General features: G+C 41.0%; 1 protein-coding gene across 2 annotated transcripts in view; it reads right to left on the bottom strand.

The window, feature by feature from the left end:
- Nucleotides 1-21902, bottom strand: part of CARMIL1 (capping protein regulator and myosin 1 linker 1) — a 138156-nt gene that overhangs the window by 114363 nt on the left and 1891 nt on the right. For both annotated transcript variants that reach the window (XM_058176833.1, XM_058176834.1), the window contains exon 2: nt 13255-13352. In XM_058176833.1, coding sequence (XP_058032816.1) covers nt 13255-13352 — 98 coding nt within the window. The remainder of the gene's footprint in view (nt 1-13254; nt 13353-21902) is intronic.

Consider the following 21902-nt stretch of genomic DNA (forward strand, 5'->3'; position numbering starts at 1 on the left):
GGAGTAGTACTCACAGTGGACTGTGGTCTAGATGTGAGAGCTGCCTGGTGCTGGGCCTTGGAAACAGCTTTTTCCAATGCCCTGTGTCTCCTCTTTTCCTCCACCGTGGGTTTAGATTGGAGCTCAGATCTCCTACTTTTGGAAGATCTGCCTGTGGGAGCTGATGTTCCCTCCCCTGGGTCATCTTCAGGAACCCGGGAGGTGAGATTTCTTTCTTTATTGGTCTTTTTGCTCATTTTCTAATAATCCTCAGAAAGAGGCAGACCAACTCACCAAGTATTGAGCTCCAGAAACGCTGATAAAGGATATCTGGTAGTAATATAGGCTTCTCAATAAGGCGACCGGCCAAAAGAATTTTAATTGCCTCCAAAATGGCGCCCGGAACCTTTTCGCGCCAAAATTAGCCGTTCCGAGAGATCGCGCCAATCTGAAACTGCCCCTTGTGGCCTCAGAGACAAAGCTCAAGTAAGAGGCACCCTCTATGGCTCCCCCGCTATTACCACCAGCCGGATATTTACTTGCGTGGGGAGGATTTCGTAGAGGCGTCAGCTCAATTGTTCCCCGAAGCTGCAGCCGTGATCGGCAGATAAGGGCTATGTAGAAATCTCTCGGTGCGCCGTTTTAGCTGCTCAGCAAAAGCTTTTAAACGCAGCATGCAGAAAAACTCCGCCCCCTTTGCAGAGTTGGGAAGCCAAGCAAACCTCTCTGAGCCCCGGGAGGTTGCTAAGTAATGAATCTGCCAGCCGGCAAGTTAAATAGATTCTGCAGCCATCCGTTTGCCGATTGAGGCTTGAGATCCTTAATCCGTTGTAAATATTGTAAATAGTGGTAAAAGTTTAAGTAAATAAAAGAGAAATTAAATACTAAAGATAGAGCTACTTAGGAGTGCAGGAAGACACGTTGGTCCAGCTTGGGACCGAGTAAAAAACTGGGGAGACAACAGGATAAGGCGGGGCTTGGAACAAATTAAAGACTCGGTCCTACAAGCTTGACACAAGAGTTAACCCATGCCTGACCGCCGTTTTCCCACCTGTCTGGAGAATGACTGAGACTGGTTGTAGACAATAACGGTCACTTGCAGACAAACTGGGGTTTGATATTCCTTTACTTTTAGGGAAAAGGCAAAGACATAGTCCAAAAACAATTCCAGTTCATATACATATAAAGCCAGTCAGGGATGTTACGAATATCAAGTCTTCTTACCAACATAGACTTGCACAACAAACAAGGTCTTCTTTCAGTTCGGCAAAACACAGTTCAATTCACAACAGTCAGTATCTTGAGGAATCAGTAACTAGCCATGATCAAGCAACGATCATAAAGCTCAAATATACAGTTGCAGCATGTCATCAGGTTACAATGCTGTAGCGTCCCTGTAGATTCCCCACAAGCCATAATTTAGTAGTCCTTTTATATATTGGCTACAGAGCTCAGGAATCAGGAATCAGGAAGTTTGCATGATGCAGCACAGCCTTAAAGCAATATCATGCCTTTATACAAACATACATAGTTAGTTTATATATTGCCTGGCCAACTAGTTAGGCAAATAACAATTTCCTGACAAATTTCATTCAACTCCAAACCTATATTCATATAGCTTTCTACATAAATAACCCCACTCACTGAACTATGAAAATTTTGTAGATTTTAATGAATCTTTGCAAACCCAGTCACTTTATGTTGTATTAAAAAAAACAAAAAACTCCTAATATATGCAACAGATTTGCTTGATCTCATCCAGGTATTTCTTTACTGGATGTAAACAAATGACTGACGCACACTAGAAATACATATATCAGTCTCCTTAATACCGTATGTGAATTTACCACATTTTACATTACATTGGCATTTACCACGGCACTACCAGAGGTTTGTATATTTGGCATTGTGTTTCACATCTGTGCACCAACTATTGATTAGAAACAGAAAGAAGTTGTTGCAGCATTTCATAAAAACCATTCTTTTCTCCTTCTAAAACTACTTATTAAAATCTTCAAATAAACACAATATTGTATCCAATTAGGGTAACACAGATTCTCCTATTTATTGCGAGTTTATAACAAAATAATTTTGTACTGACAAAACAGGTTTCACAGGGATGTAATGGATAAAGCCAGGACAAAATATAAATGGTATCATCCATTTTCTCGCTGACATCCCCTCCTCTCATTTGCCAGCCAAAAGCTGCTCTTACTAAGGCTTTGAACCAATCTTTTGCAGAGAATGTGAAATTGAGCTGAGTTGTATGTTTCTACCTTTCTTGAAGCTTTAAATAACCTGAGGCCTTTCTCTCATAATCCTTCTCTTTGAATCCTTTAAATATTGGGCTTTACAATAGACTGATCTCCCTCTCAGCAATTGGATGAATGCCTAATAGAACCAAAATAGTTATCAGTAGTTGTGCCAAGTTTATATACTTGCCAGTCTTATGGTAGCAGACCATTTGTATTTACAACAAGTAGAACATAGCAGTGAAAAATACATTGAGTCTGAGTATCAGAATAGACTGAAAATCTAACAAACAGCCAATGCAGAGAGACTCAACAAAACAAGGTATAAAGTTTAAGAACATTTACACTGGCCTTTTACTAGTCATTTCCTGAATACCCAGAACAGACCAAGAAAAAATGCTATTAAGACTCTGATACTACAAGGTTGGGAAGGGGGCAGTGTAGGATAAAGATAAGAAAAAAATTAACCATCACATTCATGAAAATATGAAAAGGGGACAGTAAAAGGATATAAAGTTACAGGGTATTAAAAAGGTAATGCAAAGAAGACAAAAACTTTCTAACATGTATTTAAAATTCCATCTTCTGTTTACTATTTCCTTATGATAATGACAATCCTCAAGAGTGTCCAAGCAAAGCACAGCAATTATACAACTAGGTCATGAAGCCTCCCAGTTTTTGATGGTTTTTTTCCCCATCCTTGGTTGACATATAACAAAGCTAGAAATTTTTGGTATCAAGTATGTGTTTTGACATAGCAAATTATAAAAGTAAATGTACAATTGAAACCAGAACCTTTCTTTTGGACAAACAAATTGAACTTCATTTTTATATATGATAATAGCAGAAAGACTTTATATGCTCACAGGTGGAAGAACTTACAAATACCTAACGATTGAATGGTGAAGGTAGTGTAATTGAGGGAGATGATGAAACAGAAAGCCTAGGTGAAAGAAAAAATATTTCCACTTGAAAACCATTTTAGAATTATATTGGATTTTGGAAATAATGTAGGCAAATGTTAAGTAAGATTTGATGTAATTTTTATCTGAACCAAAAAAGTGAAGTCATTCTTTTTCTTTCTTTTCTCTCTCTCTCTCTCTCCCTCTCATTTTTATTTTTATGGTTCTGGAGCCTTTGGGTTTTTTTCAAAGGTTTTTTATTTGTTTTCTTTTAACTTTTTATTCTTTTAAAAAAAGAACCATATAAAAACATATGCTTATGCACTCAGGATATATGTGAATGGGGAAAAATTTTTGCTTAGAATCTCAAAAACAATCCATTGTGTTCCAGAGGTTCTGAGAAACCATTTTCAGTTTACCACACTTTAGGGTAAAAAAAAATTCAGAGGAGAAAGAGATAGAGTGGTGTATACTGTCTCCACACCCGCATTCTCCTCTGTGTTTCAAGTGCAGCAGAACCCACTGGCTCATGTGTCTTAAAGTCTTCATAATATCCTATATTCGTTAGCTTTCACCAGCCTGTCACCATGATATATCCATTGGTAACCTATTCCACAATCTTCCCAGTGATGTTCCTTCTCTCAACCACCAATTATCCAGAGTGGTTTAGCTTACACGGCTGTCTAGATCACTTGATCTTGATCCCCGCTTCCTTTCCTTCCATCTCTCAGGGACTGAGGTCCTCAGCTTCTTCCATGCTTCTACCATTATGATTCCACTTCTATTGAAAACAACCCATTTTATTCCATTCATGGACTGAAAGATCCAAAACAGGCACAGATCACCCAAAAGAAGCAATTCCATGTACAGTTCATGCACATGACATTTTGCATATCTCTACCAAGCACTTATTGAAACATAGAATAATATTTAAGCAGGACTCTAATAGAGATAGAAATAGGATTATTTTGTTATGCAACTTTGGTTTCAATATGCCTTAAATTTAACACATTAATATTTTTATTTGAATTTATGAATCAGAGTAACAAGATTTTATGGCAACAGATAGGCCTCAGCTGAATTTCATGTAACTCTCACCTTAATTTAAAAAATCAATTGCAAGAGATCCTTTGAGAAGAGCACTTTATCCCTTTATTGGAAATTGCTGTTAAGACAGAGAGAGGGAGGAAGGAAAGAGCAAAGCAATGGATATTAATCCTAAAAAAATGTAGCCTTTTACAGGAAAAAAAAATAAGCAGAGGTCTCAGGATTTCACAGTACATGCTCTGTACAATCAATTTTATAGTAATCAAGTCTCTTAATAGGACATGTTGATGTGACATCCTGACAGACACGAAAGTACAAATAAATGTATGCTTGTCATATCTTGATATTTTCATGTTGCACAGAAATCCCTTAACTTTCTATTTCTATCTTGTCACAGGACATTGTGAGAGTTTTCAAAGGAGGATAGTAATGTACGTTCAAAGATTCTGTGACCCAGTTCAATATTTTTCTTTATTTGTAACAGTGTAAGATAGAAAAGCATTGATTCTTCTAAGAATCAGAATCCTTCAGCTAGATAGCATCAGCTCTATTTTAACTGATAGAAAGCACTATCATTTTTTTTCATATGTTTCATTTTAGAAGACAGTAAAACACAGCAAACTGATTTTTGATCTATTTTTTTGTAAATGTGTATGTGAGCTGTTGTTTATGGTGAAATTAATTAAGAGGTTTAATTAAACTTAGTGGGCAACCACTCTCAGCTACCAGAATGTTGATTTTCAAATCTTCTCCTTGTCTGGAATCAGCATCAAACAGCCGTCATTCAATGCTATACCATCTTCATCTCTACTCAGTGATCTCTATGCTGTCTCCTCTGGTGATCATGAATCCTCCCTGAATCCAGATCTATTCTGTAGTCTGAATTTGCTTAATGCCATGTTTCCTTACTAGCCATTTTCTCCCCTCCTCCTCCCATTCCAACAATAACTCTCTCTGTTCTTGCAAGCTCTTTAGCAAGACGCTCTATGCATGCATAAAAAAACTTTCATTTTCTCCCAGCTCTTTCCCAGCATCAGATTATCAACTGAAAATACAGTTTCTATGCCAAGAAGATCAAATCTCAGGATGGTAAACAGTATTTATATCTACTCCATTCTTTCACTCTTACATTTGACCTCTTGATTTGCAGAACAAAAAACAAAACAACGTATCTTTGAATATTACCAACAAACACAAAGCTTCACTTTTAAAAGAAGAATCTGTAAGGGTCAGAGCCTAAATTAAAGATAAAACATCTCTGGATTTCATGTGTATTTTGAATCGTATTTTGTAAATGAAAAGAAAAAGAAAAAATATTACTGTTTTGCTACTGAATTTTAGCAGTATAATCTTGATACTCTGAATGCCATAAAAATAAGATTGTAACTTCCTTCTAAATGAATAATAAAAAACTAGTGTATTGGAAAAGCCCAACATTTTTTTAGCAATGTCTAAGGGCATTTCAAACTTAAATCAGACATAAACCTCTCTGTTATTCAAAACTAACGTTAGGATGTAATCTATGAAAAATATAGTAGCACAATTTTTCAGCTACTCCTGGGAAGGTAACATAAAAGCAAGACACTCTAAAAGTAAAATTTCTTCCCACTTCTACATCTAAACAAAATACCACTAACTAGGCCAACCATATATACACAATAGTGTTTCCAAGATTTAGATGTGCAATTTTTTTTAAAAAAAACAATATACATTTAAAACTATAACCTCACACTTCTTAATTTCTAAGTCCCAAAATATCAAGGGATAAAAATGGATAAGTATTTTAGTATTCATTAACCATAAAATGATAACCATAAAAGTATTATAGGAAATTAGGCTGCATTAAATAGGCGGGTTGTCATGAATAAAGTACACTTAATTTGAAAAAGTTTGTTATACCTCTTAGAACATCTATCATATATAAACTGTTTAAATAAATAAATCCTGTCAGTATAAAAGAACATTCATAACAAAGAATGCACTACACTATATCAAATAACAGCAGGCACCTGTCTTTAAACATAGGCTGCATCTAATTTTATGAAAGAAAGTCCAGGACACAGTACCTGGCTTTTACTCACACAACCCTGCTCCATCACTTAAATATACAGGCTTCATGTATCATAAAGGTAAAGGTAAAGGTAAGGGTAAGGGTTCCCCTTGCACATACGTGCTAGTCGTTGCCGATTCTAGGGGGCGGAGCTCCGTTTCAAAGCCGAAGAGCCAGCGCTGTCCAAAGACATCTCTGTGGTCATGTGGCCGACATGACTCAATGCCAAAGGTGCACGGAATGCTGTTACCTTCCCACCAAAGGTGCTCCCTATTTTTTCTACTTGCATTGTTACGTGCTTTCAAAACTGCTAGGTTGGGACAAGTAACGGAAGCTCATCCTGTTACACGGCAGCACTAGGGATTCGAACTGCTGAGCTGCCAACCTTTCTATCGACAAGCTCGAACGTCCTAGCCCCTAAGCCACCGCGTCCATATCATAGATGGGATGAAAAAGAAAGGACACAGACATACACAAGTTCACCCTTCAATTTAGACCAGCTTCTATACACTTCACAGATTACTATAGCCATATTCAGGTTCAAGCATATATATTGCTATAATGTTTGTGCCCTGCAGTTTGAAATGCTTATTATTATTCAGTCATTCTTGAATATTTCTCAATAAAGCTTTGCAAATAAGAAGTAATTTCTAGCTATTCTGACTGGAAGGGTTAAGAAAACAGATGGAGAATAAAGTAATGAGCACTTATTACTTTACATAACATTATTTTTCCTTTTTTGGGTTGTGAGTGTTATGGTATTGTTGTAACTGCAGAAATTACTTGAAATGCCCAGAAGAGGTGACTATGATATAAACCAAATATCAGTAAGTCATATGAAGTGGAACTGGGATTTTTCAAGACTTCTGAAAAATCCTGGGCTGAAGATATTATAAAGGTTTGGGTGCTTATACTACCATTTCATACATTCGTTTTAAAATGGTGGGAGGACATAACAGTTATTTTTTCCAGGTTCTAGAAGGGGAAGATTGTGTTAAAGCTGTTTGGCCTGCACTATACGTATTACAATCTTAAGTCAAACTTAACTGTTACAATTTTGGTGCTCCTTTTATGGAGCTGTTTACCATATCAAATTAATAGCATTGCAATAGCCAACACCCTATGACTAGTTTGTTCAGTAGTAATAATGGTCTTAATTATATGGATTATTATTTTTAAATAAATTATGACTTGGGAGAACCATCTTCTAGATTTGTATTTTAAAAAGAACATTTTATAGTTATCTCCATCTCGCATTAAAGTCTATAAAATTATACTCATTTGTATCAAGCCATAAGAAAGCCAACACTTCTAAGTATGTCAGTAATCTTAAATAATTGGATTACACTAGATTACCCTGTTAAGTGATTATGCTTTGTGATAGTTAAGTATTTGGAGGTTTGAGAATCAGCTGAGTTGAGCAGGCATAGAAATAGAATAAACAAACGTCAGCTAAACAGAAAGTTGCACTGTAATCCAAACAAATATTTCATAGATCCTTAAGAAAAGTAATAATTGACAACTTAACGAAGCAAGATGTTTGTAGTTACTATTGCTACTCGACAATTATCTTAAATGTCCAAAACAAAAATCAAAACAGTTACAGATTTGCAGATGAGGAAACTATTTGATTTTTCTCAAGCAAATATCTCCAGCTGGATTCATTTCTCATGTTAAGACATGCTTCATTTCAATCATGATTTGTTGATTAACCCACAATATAACCCTTAGCCACAGTAAAACAAGGTGTGACATCACCTTAATTTGAAACCATCTTTTATGGCTTTGTTTCTATAAATATAGCAACAATGATAAATTTAGTCAACTATGATTACTGTGTTTCCCCGAAAATACGACATGTCCTGAAAATAAGGCCAAGCCTGATTTTTGGGGTGGGCGTAAATATACACCCTCCCCCAATAATAAGCCCCGGTGAAGGGGTGGGCGTGGGCAGCACAGAAGGCAGCCCTTCCCTTCCCTTGTCAGCTAATGGCAGCTGGGCCCCTTAATCATGACCCACAGATCAGCTGAGGTGATCGGGAGCTGCCTCTCTGTTCTAGCTCTCCCCAGTGTTCTTGGTGCTCACCTACCTCCCATCCATCCATCCACCCCTCTTGACTGCAAACTCCAGCCCCACTCGTAAGAGAGTAGCCGCCTGGCATCTCTTGCCACATAGTGCCCACTCAGTGGACTATCTCCCCTCTAGCTGGGCAGAGCACCACTCACTGACCGAGTGGTAAGTAACTGGATGGGCCAGCCGCCTGTTGCTGAGTCTTCCAAGAGCCAGGGCAGAGTCTTCTGGCAGTGGCCGCTTTATAGTTCCAGCTCCATGTGGGACTGTGGCTCCCTTCGCCGTTCGCTGTCTCTCTGCCCTGGGTGCCAGAAGACACAGCAGCAGGTGGCTGGCCCGACTGGGCTCTTCTCCGCTTCCAGCGGCTTCCATCCAGGGTTTATGTCTTGTGGCCTGCCCCGCCCCATCCCCCACCACACCTGCCACCCCCAAATTGCACCCCACTGCGAGATGCGCATTTTACCAGAGACTGGCAGTTCCGTCGCACCTCTCGGCCAGTCTGTGCAGGGAAACACCTTGCACGGTAAAGAAAAACTTCTCAGGAGTGTAAGCAATTAACAACTTCTAGAACTTGTGAGAAGTTTTTCTTTACCGCGCAAGGTGTTTCTCTACACAGACCAGCTGAGAGACACAACAGAGCTGCCAGTCTCCGGTAAGATGTGTGTCTTGCAGCCCACCCCACCTCATCAGCCACCCCCAAATTGTGTCCCACCATGAGTCGTGTGTCTTACTGGAGACTTGCAGCTCCGTCATGTTCCTTGCTGTTGTGTCCAGGGAAACATGTTGTAAAAAAAAAAACCTTCTCGCGAGTTTGAGAAGTTTGACTGAACTTGCGAAAAGTTTTTTTTTACAACATGTTTCTCTGGATACAACGGCAAGGAACGCAACAGAGCTGGAAAGGTAAGACGCACGTCTCGCTTCTCACCCACCCCACCTGCCACCCCAAATTGCATCTCTAAAGGGGGTGGGTGGCTAAGCGAGGAGCAGGAGCCCTGCCATGCCCGGCGAGGGGGGGAAAGATACGGCAAGGGGAGCCACGTCTCATTCCACGTGTCTTGCTTCTCCCCCACCCCACCTGCAAAAATGCCAGAAATGAGTCTTTGTGAGACTCGTCGTGCCTTCTCTGCCTCTTGGAGCAGGACTCTGCAAGGCTTGTGCCATTGCACGCATGAATGGCAGCACTGCCGCGTAGTTCTACATACCAGTGCAGCCGCGAGTGGCAGTACGCCAGCTGGGCCGGTATGATGAAGCTTGTGGCGGTGCTGCAGTGTGTGTGTGTGCAACAGCACAACAAGACTTAGACCAAAATTGCGACGATTCAGATCTGAGGGCGGTCTTGGTGATATTGTCTGGGATGAGTTTGATCCTGTGGCTCCCGAGGACATGGACAGGTTGTTGGGTAGATTGAATGCCACCACGTGTTTACTGGACCCGTGCCCCTCCTGGTTGGTGCTGGCCACTCAGGAGGTGACACGAGGCTGGCTCCAGGCGATTACGAGCGCTTCCTTGTTGGAGGGAGTCTTTCCGGCCGCCTTGAAAGAGGTGGTGGTGAGGCCCCTCCTCAAGAAGCCTTCCCTGGACCCAGCTGTTTTAGGTAATTATGGTCCGGTCTCCAACCTTCGCTTCGCGGCGAAGGTTGTAGAGAGTATGGTGGCATATCAGTTTCCCCTGCACCTGGATGAAACTGTCTATCTAGACCCGTTCCAGTCCGGTTTCCGGCCCGGTTACAGCACTGAGACGGCTTTGGTCACGTTGGTGGATGATCTCTGGAGGGCCAGGGATAGGGGTTGTTCCTCTGCCCTGGTCCTATTAGACCTCTCAGCGGCTTTTGATACCATCGACCATGGTATCCTGCTGCGCCGGTTGGAGGGATTGGGAGTGAGAGGCACCGTTTATCGGTGGTTCTCCTCCTATCTCTCCGACCGGTCGCAGACGGTGTTGACGGGGGGGCAGAGGTCGACCCCGAGGCGCCTCACTTGTGGGGTGCCGCAGGGGTCAATTCTCTCGCCCCTTCTGTTCAACATCTATATGAAGCCGCTGGGTGAGATCATCAGTGGTTTCGGTGTGAGGTACCAGCTGTACGCGGATGACACCCAGCTGTACTTTTCCACACCGGGCCACCCCAACGAAGCCATTGAAGTGCTGTCCCGGTGTTTGGAAGCCGTACGGGTCTGGATGGGGAGAAACAGGCTCAAGCTCAATCCCTCCAAGATGGAGTGGCTGTGGATGCCGGCATCCCGGTACAGTCAGCTGAGTCCATGGCTGACTGTTGGGAGCGAGTCATTGGCCCCGATGGAGAGGGTGCGCAACTTGGGCATTCTCCTGGATGAACGGCTGTCTTTTGAAGATCACCTGACGGCCGTCTCCAGGAGAGCTTTCCACCAGGTTCGCCTGGTGCGCCAGTTGCGCCCCTTTCTAGACCGGGATGCCTTGTGCACAGTCACTCACGCCCTCGTGACATCTCATCTGGATTACTGCAATGCTCTCTACATGGGGCTCCCCTTGAGGGGCATCCGGAGGCTTCAGTTAGTCCAGAATGCGGCTGCGCGGGTGATAGAGGGAGCCCCTCGTGGCTCCCGTGTGACACCTATCTTGCGCAGACTGCACTGGCTACCTGTGGCCTTCCGGGTGCGCTTCAAGGTTTTGGTGACCATCTTCAAAGCGCTCCATGGCATAGGGCCGGGCTACCTACGGGACCGCCTACTGCTACTGAATACCTCTCACCGACCCGTGCGCTCTCACAGAGAGGGACTCCTCAGGGTGCCGTCAGCGAGACAGTGTCGTCTGGCGACACCCAGGGGAAGGACCTTCTCTGTGGGGGCTCCCGCCCTCTGGAAAGAACTCCCCCCAGGACTTCGTCAACTTCCGGACCTCCGAACCTTCCGTCGCGAGCTTAAAACACATTTATTTATCTGCGCAGGACTGGACTAGATTTTAAATTTATAGGGGTTTTAATTGGTTTTAATATTTATACTATTTTTAATAATTTGGCTTTTAGAATAAGTTTTTTAATGGTTATCTTAATTTGTACATATATGTTTTTATTTGCCTGTGAACCGCCCTGAGTCCTTCGGGAGATAGGGCGGTATACAAATATGAATAAATAAATAAATAAATAAAATAGTCCTGCTCCACAAGGCAGCGGCAGTGGTGGGACACGTCAGGGCAGCGCCGGCCAGGCGCTCGGCTGGTGCGAAGAAGAGGGAAGGGAGGCGACAGCGGCAATGGGACATCCAGTCCCACGCTTGCTGCCTCCTGCATCCCCAAAATAATTAGACCCCCGATAACAAGGCCAAGCCCTTATTTCGGGGTTCAAAAGAAAACAAGACGCTGTCTTATTTTCAGCAAAACATGGTACTCAAAAAGAACAATTAATCAGAATACTCTTATACTATACTACAGGTAGTCCTTGACATATAACCACAACTGGGACCAGAATTTCTGTTGTTAAACATGGTGTTTGTTAAGTGAGTCATGCCTGATTTTGCTGTGGTTGTTAACAGAATCACTGTAGTTAAATGAGTTTTGCAGTCGTTTAGTTAATCTGGCTTCTCCCATTGTCTTGGCTTGTCAGAAGCCGGTTTGGAAGGTCACAAATGGCCATTACATAACTGCAAGATGCTGCAACCATCATAAATACATGCCGGTTGCCAAATGCCCCAATTTTGATCCCGTGACCAAGGTCATGCTGTGATGGTTGTAAGAGCGAGAACCAGTTGTAAGTCATTATTTTTACTGTCATTGTGACTCTGAACTGTTGCTAAACAAATGTGTTGTGTCTTGCCCGCCCTCAGAGCAGCCGGGGCCTTCTTACCTGCTCCCCAACACTGAGGAATGTATGCCTTCCGGCCCAAGTCCTGGCTCCATGCCCCCACAAACTGCAGAAGAAGGAGCATCTCCCGGCCCCAGCCCTGACTCCATGCCCAGGCAAACGGAGCAGCTAGACCCTCCCTCCTCCACAGCAGGTGAGCCTGAGGAGGGTTTACTCCCAAGAACAGCTGATTGGAGTGACCCTCGCATCAGAAGATTGGAGAGGCGGAGGCAACAGAGGGAAGGGAGGGGCAGGCCTTAATGAGTGCTGAGTCATGGAGCCACACCCCATGGCCTATATAAAGGAGCTACTTTCTGGCAGTCTCTGAGTCAGGCAAAAGTCAAACTTATCTTGCTGAAGTCACTTACTGGTCTCCTGCCTGCTCTGAGGACTTTGCTAGGACTTTGGGCAGAGCTGCAGAGGCAAGCCTGATTCGGATTTCCCGGACCCAGCCGTCAGCGGAGGAGTGGGACACGACAAAATGGTTGTAAATCAAGGACTACAAGTATAACATCTGCTTTGCTGTCTTTTCCTCCCCCCTCTTCCAAAGTGGAATAGAAGAAAGGTTTTTCAAAATTACAGTGCAGAGTTCTGGAACAGGTATTATTAAGGCCAAAGACAAAGATAGTTTCTGTCTTCTTTAAATTCCAGCACTGGTTTAGAACTTATCTCCCTTTGTTCCCCCCACATTCACAGACACATATAGAACAACAAATTATGGCTCACTCAAAAGGTCTTATTTTTACAAAATTTATGGATATAAAATGCAAAACAACTACTCTTATATTTTATAATAATAGCATCTCAAGCACACTGTGATAACATTGTTGGTGTCTACAAGTACTGTAATTATAATTTACCCTAAGAAACCTACAACAACTGTCTCTTTTGGATAATGCTTGTATGATAATGTTTCTTCATGACTGGACAAATCAGGTTTCTTACTCTGATACATTCTATATTCAATTTTTCACCCAATCACATTAATACTGTGTCCAGAAATGCTTATGCAAATTTTCTTGTTTAAAAGAAGTAAGATTTAGAAGAGAACAAGTATTTAAATTAAAGTTTTTTCATTTATGGCGGGGAGAGAGAATAAACCAAGAGACAAATTGTTTGAAGAAAAAATGGAATGTACTTACCAATATTTTATTATCTACTTTGTCGCTCTTAACTTCAAGCTTAACTTTCTTTTTCACAGAAATCTTTATCTTCCTTCCAATCACATCCTTGACGCTTTCTGAAATAGTAGAGAACATAAAATACTTTTAGTGTTCAAGATCTGGAAGAATCTATATATTTATATTATTATATTATTATTTTATCCCAAAGTAAAAATTCTTCAACATAAATAAATGACATTCTTCCTCTTATTAACAGCTCCAAAGTGAAATATTACATGAACTCTATTTTTAAAACTAAATCAAGCTCCCCTGTATTTATGGGTTGACTGTAAAGAATAAGAAATGGTAAACCAAAACAAAATCCTTATAAGATACTTGGCCCCTTACTGGTCATGTGAAAAAACAACTTTACCTCATGTCCCAAAGGTGCTTTTTTCAAGAGGCAACTGGACTTTCTGTTTTTTCTTTGAAGACGTTTCGCTTCTCAGCCAAGAAGCTTCTTCAGATCTGAAGAAATGTCTTCAAAGAAAAACCAGAAGGTCCAGTTGTCTCTTGGGAAAAAAAGCACCTTTAAGGACAACCCATGACCTGGATGACTGAGAATTTCCTATATATCTGTGATGGCGAATCTATGGCACGCGTGCCGCAGGTGGCACACAGTGCTCTCTCTGTGGGCATGGGAGCCGTTGCTCCAGTTCAGTTCTGTCGCCCATGTGCGTGCACCTCCCGCCAGCCAGCTGGTCGTTAGGTCTCTGCCGCGCATGTGCAGAGTGCGTACAGGAGGCTGCGGGCGCAGGGCGCATTGCATTTGAGGGGTTTGGGTGCGTGGGCGCGCTTTGGGCACTCAGTCCAGAAAAGGTTATACTATAAACAAACATACCCCACTTAATTTTTTTACTGTCTCAACACACAGGTATTTTATCTTCATTTCAACACTATAGATAGAGGGATATATCAAATACCACACACCATTTTCATTTTGTAGCCCACTGTGTAATTTAAATATCTGCAAATTTGGAATATGAAAAAAGTACATGCTTACATTTAGCATTATTACCTCAGATAACCTAGGATTAGAATCAGATGCAGAGGTGTAAATGTTTAGAATATTGTTAGGGAGAATCTGGGAGGAATCTATCAGACTTTTTGTTTGATTTGCTTGTTGAAATGTGTGGCATCACCATTTCTAGACTAAAATTTGCTGATAGATGTCTACAACCTTCAGAAAGAAGATTGCAGACACCTATATGTCTGGGAATGAATTTCAAAAGATTACCAAACAATTGAACACCAACGATTCCACTATCTAGAAAATCTTCTACAAGTGGAGAAGATTTCAAACAACTGCCAACTTGTCCAGGCCATCCCAGCAAGTTCAGCCACAACAATGAAATATGAGAGCTAGTTTGGTCTAGTTGTTAAAGCACTAGGTTAGAAAGCAGGAGACCATGAATTCCAGTCCTGCCTTATCCATGAAAGGCAGCTCATGGGTGGTTATTGTGAGGAAAATAGGAGGAGGAAGATGTGTTTGTAAACATAATAAAAAATAAAATAATTTTTAAAAATACAGCATACAAATAAATAAACAAATCAAATATACAAATAAGTCTCTAAGGACCCCAAAATTTCATGACATAAATCTACTTTGTGCAAGGTTTTTTGTAATCCTGCACTCATGAACTGTGACATCGCTCATGGGGAGAGCTATCTGTGATAGATGTGCAGGAAGAAACCTTTGCTCTCCAGAAAAAAACATCAGGGCAAAATTAAATTTTGCTCCTGATCACCTAGACAAGCATAAGGACTTCTGGATCAAAATGTTTTGTACAAGTGAGGCATTTCACTAGAAGAGCTTGATACTAAACCTGATAAAGGTAGTCCTCAACTTACAACAGTTTGTTTAGTGAATCACGTAATCAAAATCCAGACACTTGGCAACTGACTCATATTTATGATGTCTTCAGTGTCCCGTGGTCACATGATCACATTTTGTGACCTTCTGACAAACGAAATCAATGGAGAAGCTAGATTCACTTAGAACCATGTTACTAACTTAACCACAGAAATGATTCACTTAACTGTGGCAAGAAAGGCCTTAAAATGGGGGCAAAACTTACTTAGCAATAGAAATTTTGGGAGATCCTGCGGGGTGATTTGAAATGGGATGTACATACAAGAAACTCCTCAAACATTGTGTGACCAGAAAAATCTGCCTGGAAGAGTGGGAACATATTCCTCAAAATGAATATCAGGGACTGGTAGGCAGTTGGGATTCTTTCTGCCAAAGGGGGCAATACCAGGTATTTCAGCCAAGGCATAGTTACATTTTCCGGAGAAGGAAATGGCATATCTGTTAATTATTTTGCCGAACAAATTATTGCAAAATCAATTTTTCATAGTCTTTTTAAAAATTACATCACCTTTTACATTTAAATACTGTTTGGACAAGGGTAAAATATTGATATGTCCATATTCATTAAAAAAAATAGGGTGCACTTTTTATATGACTAAATGCCTGATCTCATTTATATTCAGATATTCTACGTAAGTCATTTTCACTGTAAACATAAATACAATTTTTGAGAAATGACTGTCATCTTTTTAAGCTGTTCCTCCCACCCACACATCAGAATACCACAATAATTCCAAATATTTTTCTCCGACAGAATTAAAATGGGATCGCCAAAATATGTAATGACATTTCCTCTAGCAATCAAAATCTCTGACTTATGGCCTATCAACATAGTTGTCCTTGAACTATGCACAAAAGAGATTACACTGCTGGACTCTAAGCACAATAATTTTCCCCCGTTAATATTTTTGTGTTCTAAGTATTCCAAATACTGAGCCAAGAGCATGAAAAGCTGCCATTCCAAAATGGGCTTCACAGAACTATTACTCAAACTGCTGCTATAAGTTTGATGCCAAATTTTCATTCAATTCTAATACCATCTGTCACAGGTCACAAACAACTTCCTTCTCAAAGACATTTCATGCATTTTTTTCTTTCTTTCTTGCTCCCTCTCTGCACAAGAAGTAGACTAGAGGTCATAGGCAGAACTATATTTAAAACTCAGACTTAAGGAGAGGGGATTTCTTGCACAGGCTAGCTATTCAGCAGATGAAAGAAGTTATATCATTCATCTTCACTTGTGCAATAGTTGTACTCTGCCTGCCCTGAAGCATTTGATTTTTTTTGTCCTCCTATCTTCTATATATACCGTATATACTCGAGTATAAGCCGAGTTTTTCAGCACATTTTTTGTGCTGAAAAACGTCCCCTCGGCTTATACTCGGGTCTATACGGCTTATACTCAAGTTTTTTTTTTTTAAGCCCCTCGGCTTATACTCGAGTATATACGGCTTATACTCGAGTTTTTTTTTTACTTTTTTTCACATTTTACCGGACTGAAGCCCTGCCGGTGCAGTGAGAGGGCGGGGCGGGGGAGCCGCCAGCCTTCTCAGCTGAGGGAGGGAGGGTTTCCCCAACCAGTAGGTGCCTCATTTCCCACCCTCGGCTTATACTCGAGTCCCCAGTTTACCCCAGTTTTTGGGGTAAAATTGGGGACCTCGGCTTATACTCGGATCGGCTTATATTCGAGTATATACGGTATATAGAAGATAGCCAAAGACCTACGTGTGTGTATGTATGTGTATATATATATATATATATATATATATATGTAGGTCTTTGGTTATTCGGGTTTTCTCCCGCGTAAAATTGGAAGTGTCTTGGCAACGTTTCGACGAAGTCTCATTCGTCATCTTCAGGCTTCAGCTTCGTGCTTCTGGGAGCAATTTTACGCGGGAGAAAATTTTACTTCTGGGAGCAATTTTGCTCTCAGAAATTTTGCAATTTTGCTCTGGGAGCAAACACCCGTGAAAACCACAGAAAACATTATATATATATATATATATATATATATATATATATATATATATATATATATATATATATATATATATATATATATATATATATATATATATATACATGTATATATAAGCGAAAACCACTCACGCATTAATCACGAAATCTCCAGAACCATAAAGCCTTCAAACTTGAAATTTGCCATGTATGTTCCCTTTGGCTTCTAGGTGTTCATTAAGAAAGGATTTTTCTAAATGATCTTCACAGCATTAGTATTTCCTATATTATTATAACACACTCTGATGCTAATTAGTTAGACGTTCTACTCCCTCTCCCAACTTGAGAATAACTCTGGAGAGAATGGGATAGCATAGGACAGGCTTCTGTGGGCCAAGTCTGAGGGAGAGAAAGGGCTATAAAGCCTGAGGGACAGAAGGGGATAGGATAGGAGACGTTTCTGTGGGGCAAGGCTGAGGGAGAGAAGGGGAGGGGAGAGGCTTCTGTGGGGCAAGCCTGAGGGAGAGAAGGGGAGAGAATCTATGGGGCCAGCCCGAGGGAGAGAAGGTTATAGGTGAAGATCTATGGGGCCAGCCTGAAGGAGAGAAGGGGATGGAGAGGATCTATGGGGCAAGCCTGAAGGAGAGAAGGGGACAGAGAAGAGAGGCTTTTGTGGGGCAAGCCTGAGGGAGAGAAGGGGAGTGGAGAGGAGAGGCTTCTGTGGGTCTAGCCTGAGGGAAAGAAGGGGACAGGAGAGGCTGATCATAACTACTCAATAATTTTCAAACTCTAAGTGTCGATTTATCAAGCCCGATCACATAGTTTCGTAGTGGAGCACAGGTATTCAGCTACTTTACAATATAATGCAAGTGGTTATGTGAGATCTATACGAACAAGTTTGTCATCTTATCCAAGGATAAATCACATGTACTAATTTGTAAGCTGCCCAGTCACCTTGCAGGAGAGATGGGTGGCACAGAAATTTAATAAACAAATGAATAAATAAATATATATATATCTCATGAAATAGGATATAAATAAAATGAAATAAACAAATAGAATACAATAATAATATAATAGTGTAGCAAAACACAAAAACTAGCCCTTACTATTGTTCTAATAGAACTGGTTTGGTCTAGCGCAGGGGTGTCAAACTCGATTTCATTGAGGGCCGCATCAGTGTTGTGTTTGACCTCGGAGGGGCGGGGGAGCATGGCTGGGGTGGGAGTGGCCAGCTCAACATCACTCATGTCAGGGCCGTCTATGGTGGCCCGAGTGCTCTGCCAACAAAAATGGGCTCCCGAGCTCCGTTTTTGGTTGCAACGGCCTCCTGCAACCCTCTGCCAGTGAAAACGGAGCTCGGGAGGGCCATGGCAGCCCTCCCATGTTCCATTTTCGCTGGCAGAGGCACCGCGGGCCAATTCTTCGCTGTTTCCAGGGCAGCCCTGCAGGCCAGATCTAAACACCCTGCAGGCCGGATCTGGCCCCCGGGCCTTGAGTTTGAACCCCTGGTCTAGTGGTTCAAACCAGACTAAAAACCAGGAAACTATTCCAGTCATGTCTTATAAATGAAAGATCGCTGGGTGACTTTGAGCCAATAATTATCTCTCAGCCCAGCTTCTCTTACTAGGTTGTTGCTGTGGGGGAAATAGGAGGAGGAAGGAGTATTAAGTATGTTTGCCACCTTGAGTTATTTATAAAAAAATTAAGGCAGGATTAAAAAATCTAAACAAGAAAATTTAAGTTATTGGTTTTTTTTTAAAAAAAAGATGGAGTCTGATGGTCTACTGTCTAGGGCAGACCTGGGCAAATTAAGGCCCGCGGGCCACATCCGGCCCTTTGTACGTCCCTGTCCAGCCCGCGTGAGGCAAATCATAAACACCATAAATTAATAAATTGCACTGGTTCAATAATTGTTTTTCTTATTTAACCAATAGACCACAGTTTCACATAACCTAATATACATATTTACAGAGTGCTTTATTCTTCTGATTATCAGTACCAGCTATTCAAAATATTTAATGTAAGTATTTTACAATGAAAGAAAGTTGGTGGCCCTCTGACACAATTCAGGCTTCTCATGCGGCCCCTGATAAAAATTAATTGCCCACCCCTGGTCTAGGGAATGTTTAGGATTTTTGTGCATTGGAAAGAATACAGCTTTGGATCTGGTGTTGTTATATAGATAGGATGTGTGGTTGTGTGATATTTAGAGGCCTTCCTGGGGAGAAGGAACAGAGAGACAAAAGCAGTGATGGCCTGGCAGTTTCTATCAATATGAAGGACAGGAAAGAGGGCTGGAAGCTGACAGGAATAGTGAAAAGAGATCATGGATGACCTAGAAGGTGGGGAAATACCAAAAAAAGGAGAGATAGAGAGAAGTTCCACCTGTCCTAGCCAATGTGGTTCTCTTAGATTGGGAAGTTGGAAGCTAGCAGAAGCAGAGAAATATGTGGATAAATGTGGAAGGTACAGAGATAATTATTGGCTCAAAGTCACCCAGCGAAGTTGGGAATAACGAAGAGGGGAAATGGAAAAAATGGAGAAGAGGTGATTATGGAACTTTGGAAGGGTTATTGAGAAAAGAATAAGGATTAAAGGTGAATGCCGAAGAGACATGGATACTGAACAGTACAAAGACATCATTATTTTGGAGTGTATGAGTTAGCAGACAGGGCAAGTGATAGGCAAGGATGAGTAGCTGAATTGGAGGTGCTGGTGGTGGCAGATTGCAGAGAGACTTTATGAAGGCATTAGGTTAGCAATTCTGGGGAATGGTGACGGTCAATTTGGTGTAAGTATCTTCTTCTAGCATTTCAGGATCATTCTTTGATCAAGGGATTATTTGGCCTCAAGTCATTATTCCACTGTTCCATAAGAACACCAGCTCTTTAAGGTCACATTCATTCACAACTTCATTGTTGATAAGCGAGCAAATGTGGTAGTGTACAAGGAATGGACTTGAAGCAAAAGGAAGAGCTACTATCAAGGCAATGTTCATATATGTATGGCTTGAAACATCTCAGATAGGCCCGTCCCTAATTTATAAAAATAAAATCATGGAGAGAAACTCTTGTAAGACTAAAATGAGGGTAGGTGTCAGATCCTTCAATAGTTGGCAGCACAGAGGCTGGAAGTGTGGTGATGATTGTTGAAGGTACTTTGGTTGTGACCCTGTAAGCTGTGTGTTGTAAGTCCCTTGTATATGAACCCAGCATATTTCTTTTCTGAATCCAATCTTGTTGAGCTGACAGTGAAATCTCCTTGGCTACTTGTTTATGGAGATTCTCAGTCATCCAGATCATGGTTGTCCTTTCAAATGTGCTTTTTCAAGAGGCAACTGAAGAAAAACCAGAAATCCAGTTGCCTCTTGAAAAAGCACTTTTGGGACTGTTATCACTGTATTTATTATCATTAGATTATTGTAGTGTGGATGTTTTCCTTGTAAAATATTGACATGCACATGATTACAATGGTCTAAGAATCTAATGAATATATAATTATTTCTACTCCAAGTTCTTCTCCACTCAATTATTCTGAATGAGTTTAAATCCAATTACAATATATATAAAGTAACTTTTCCACAATATTCAAAGCAAGCTCACACATTCACTTGGAAATGGTTTTTTCCCCATCTGATACATTTATAAAAAAACATGTTTTCCCATCTGATACATTGTGTATTTAATTAACTACATATGTACTACCAGATTTTCAATGAAGCTCTTATTTAGCAACATCTATTCATTATATCCAGTTAGCGTTCTTGAGATATTTTGAGTATATTTCCGTATCAGCAAATCTGCTTACAGAATTATTTAGCAATGTATTGTTCAACTAATAACAGATATATAACAAGCTCAATTTTATGTTACACTGTCACATTTTGTTCTAAAACAACAATCTGCGCATAACCATATGTGGATTTGTAATAGATCCCACAAAGTTCTACAAGGAAGTAAATGGATCACACTACACACTGGCACACAGTTGGAAGTTAAGAAAATTGCCCCCAGATTCTGCTGCATGCATGTCTGCACAATCAAAATTCAGTACATTCTATATCTATTAGCACGAGTATTACACAAGTGGAAAAGGAAGAAAAGTAGCAAATGGTGCTAGGCAAAATAATGTGCTGTAATTGGAAGGTGAACAGCCATCCTTTCACATTGTTTGAAAACCTATACTGTACATATTTGCTCATGTGAAAGCTCCACTGAGTCAGTGAGACTTCTTTCCCCAAGTAAACACAGAAATGAGCGAGACAATCAAAGCACCCTTCTGAAATATTTAGCCTGCGCACATATTTGAGCAGGCAACGCAAAATCGATGTATTTTTATGACTCAGAATCTAGCGTGGTTTTAATCTGCTCGACAAGCATTCTCAGAATTTGGCATAACAAGAAGCACAACAAACAATATGAAAGTAAATTACAGTAATCAGTACAGGAAAAGACATGATGCATACTTAATTATTTTGGCAGCATCATATATGCACCAGCTGCCCTGATTTTGGACTACAGGAAAGCATATGCAAGCCTACAATAAGCAAAGCGTTCCTTCTCAAAAGGTTTGAACGCAGGGGATCCTTTTTAAATAACAGAGGAAACGTTGCTTTAATTAACCCAAGGTGAAAACAGCCAAGAACACCGGATCTGCCCATCAGCAATTCCTTTTCATAACAAGACACAGGCAAAGATGATCCCCTCCACAGTGGGACTAGCAACAGATGCTTTGACAATCTTCCTTCTTGGCCTTTACACCCCGTGAAGCATTGCCAGTTGCTCTAAACCATGAT

Source organism: Ahaetulla prasina, chromosome 3 (genome assembly GCF_028640845.1).
Source record: "Ahaetulla prasina isolate Xishuangbanna chromosome 3, ASM2864084v1, whole genome shotgun sequence".
In the NCBI taxonomy this organism is placed as follows: Eukaryota; Metazoa; Chordata; class Lepidosauria; order Squamata; family Colubridae; genus Ahaetulla; species Ahaetulla prasina.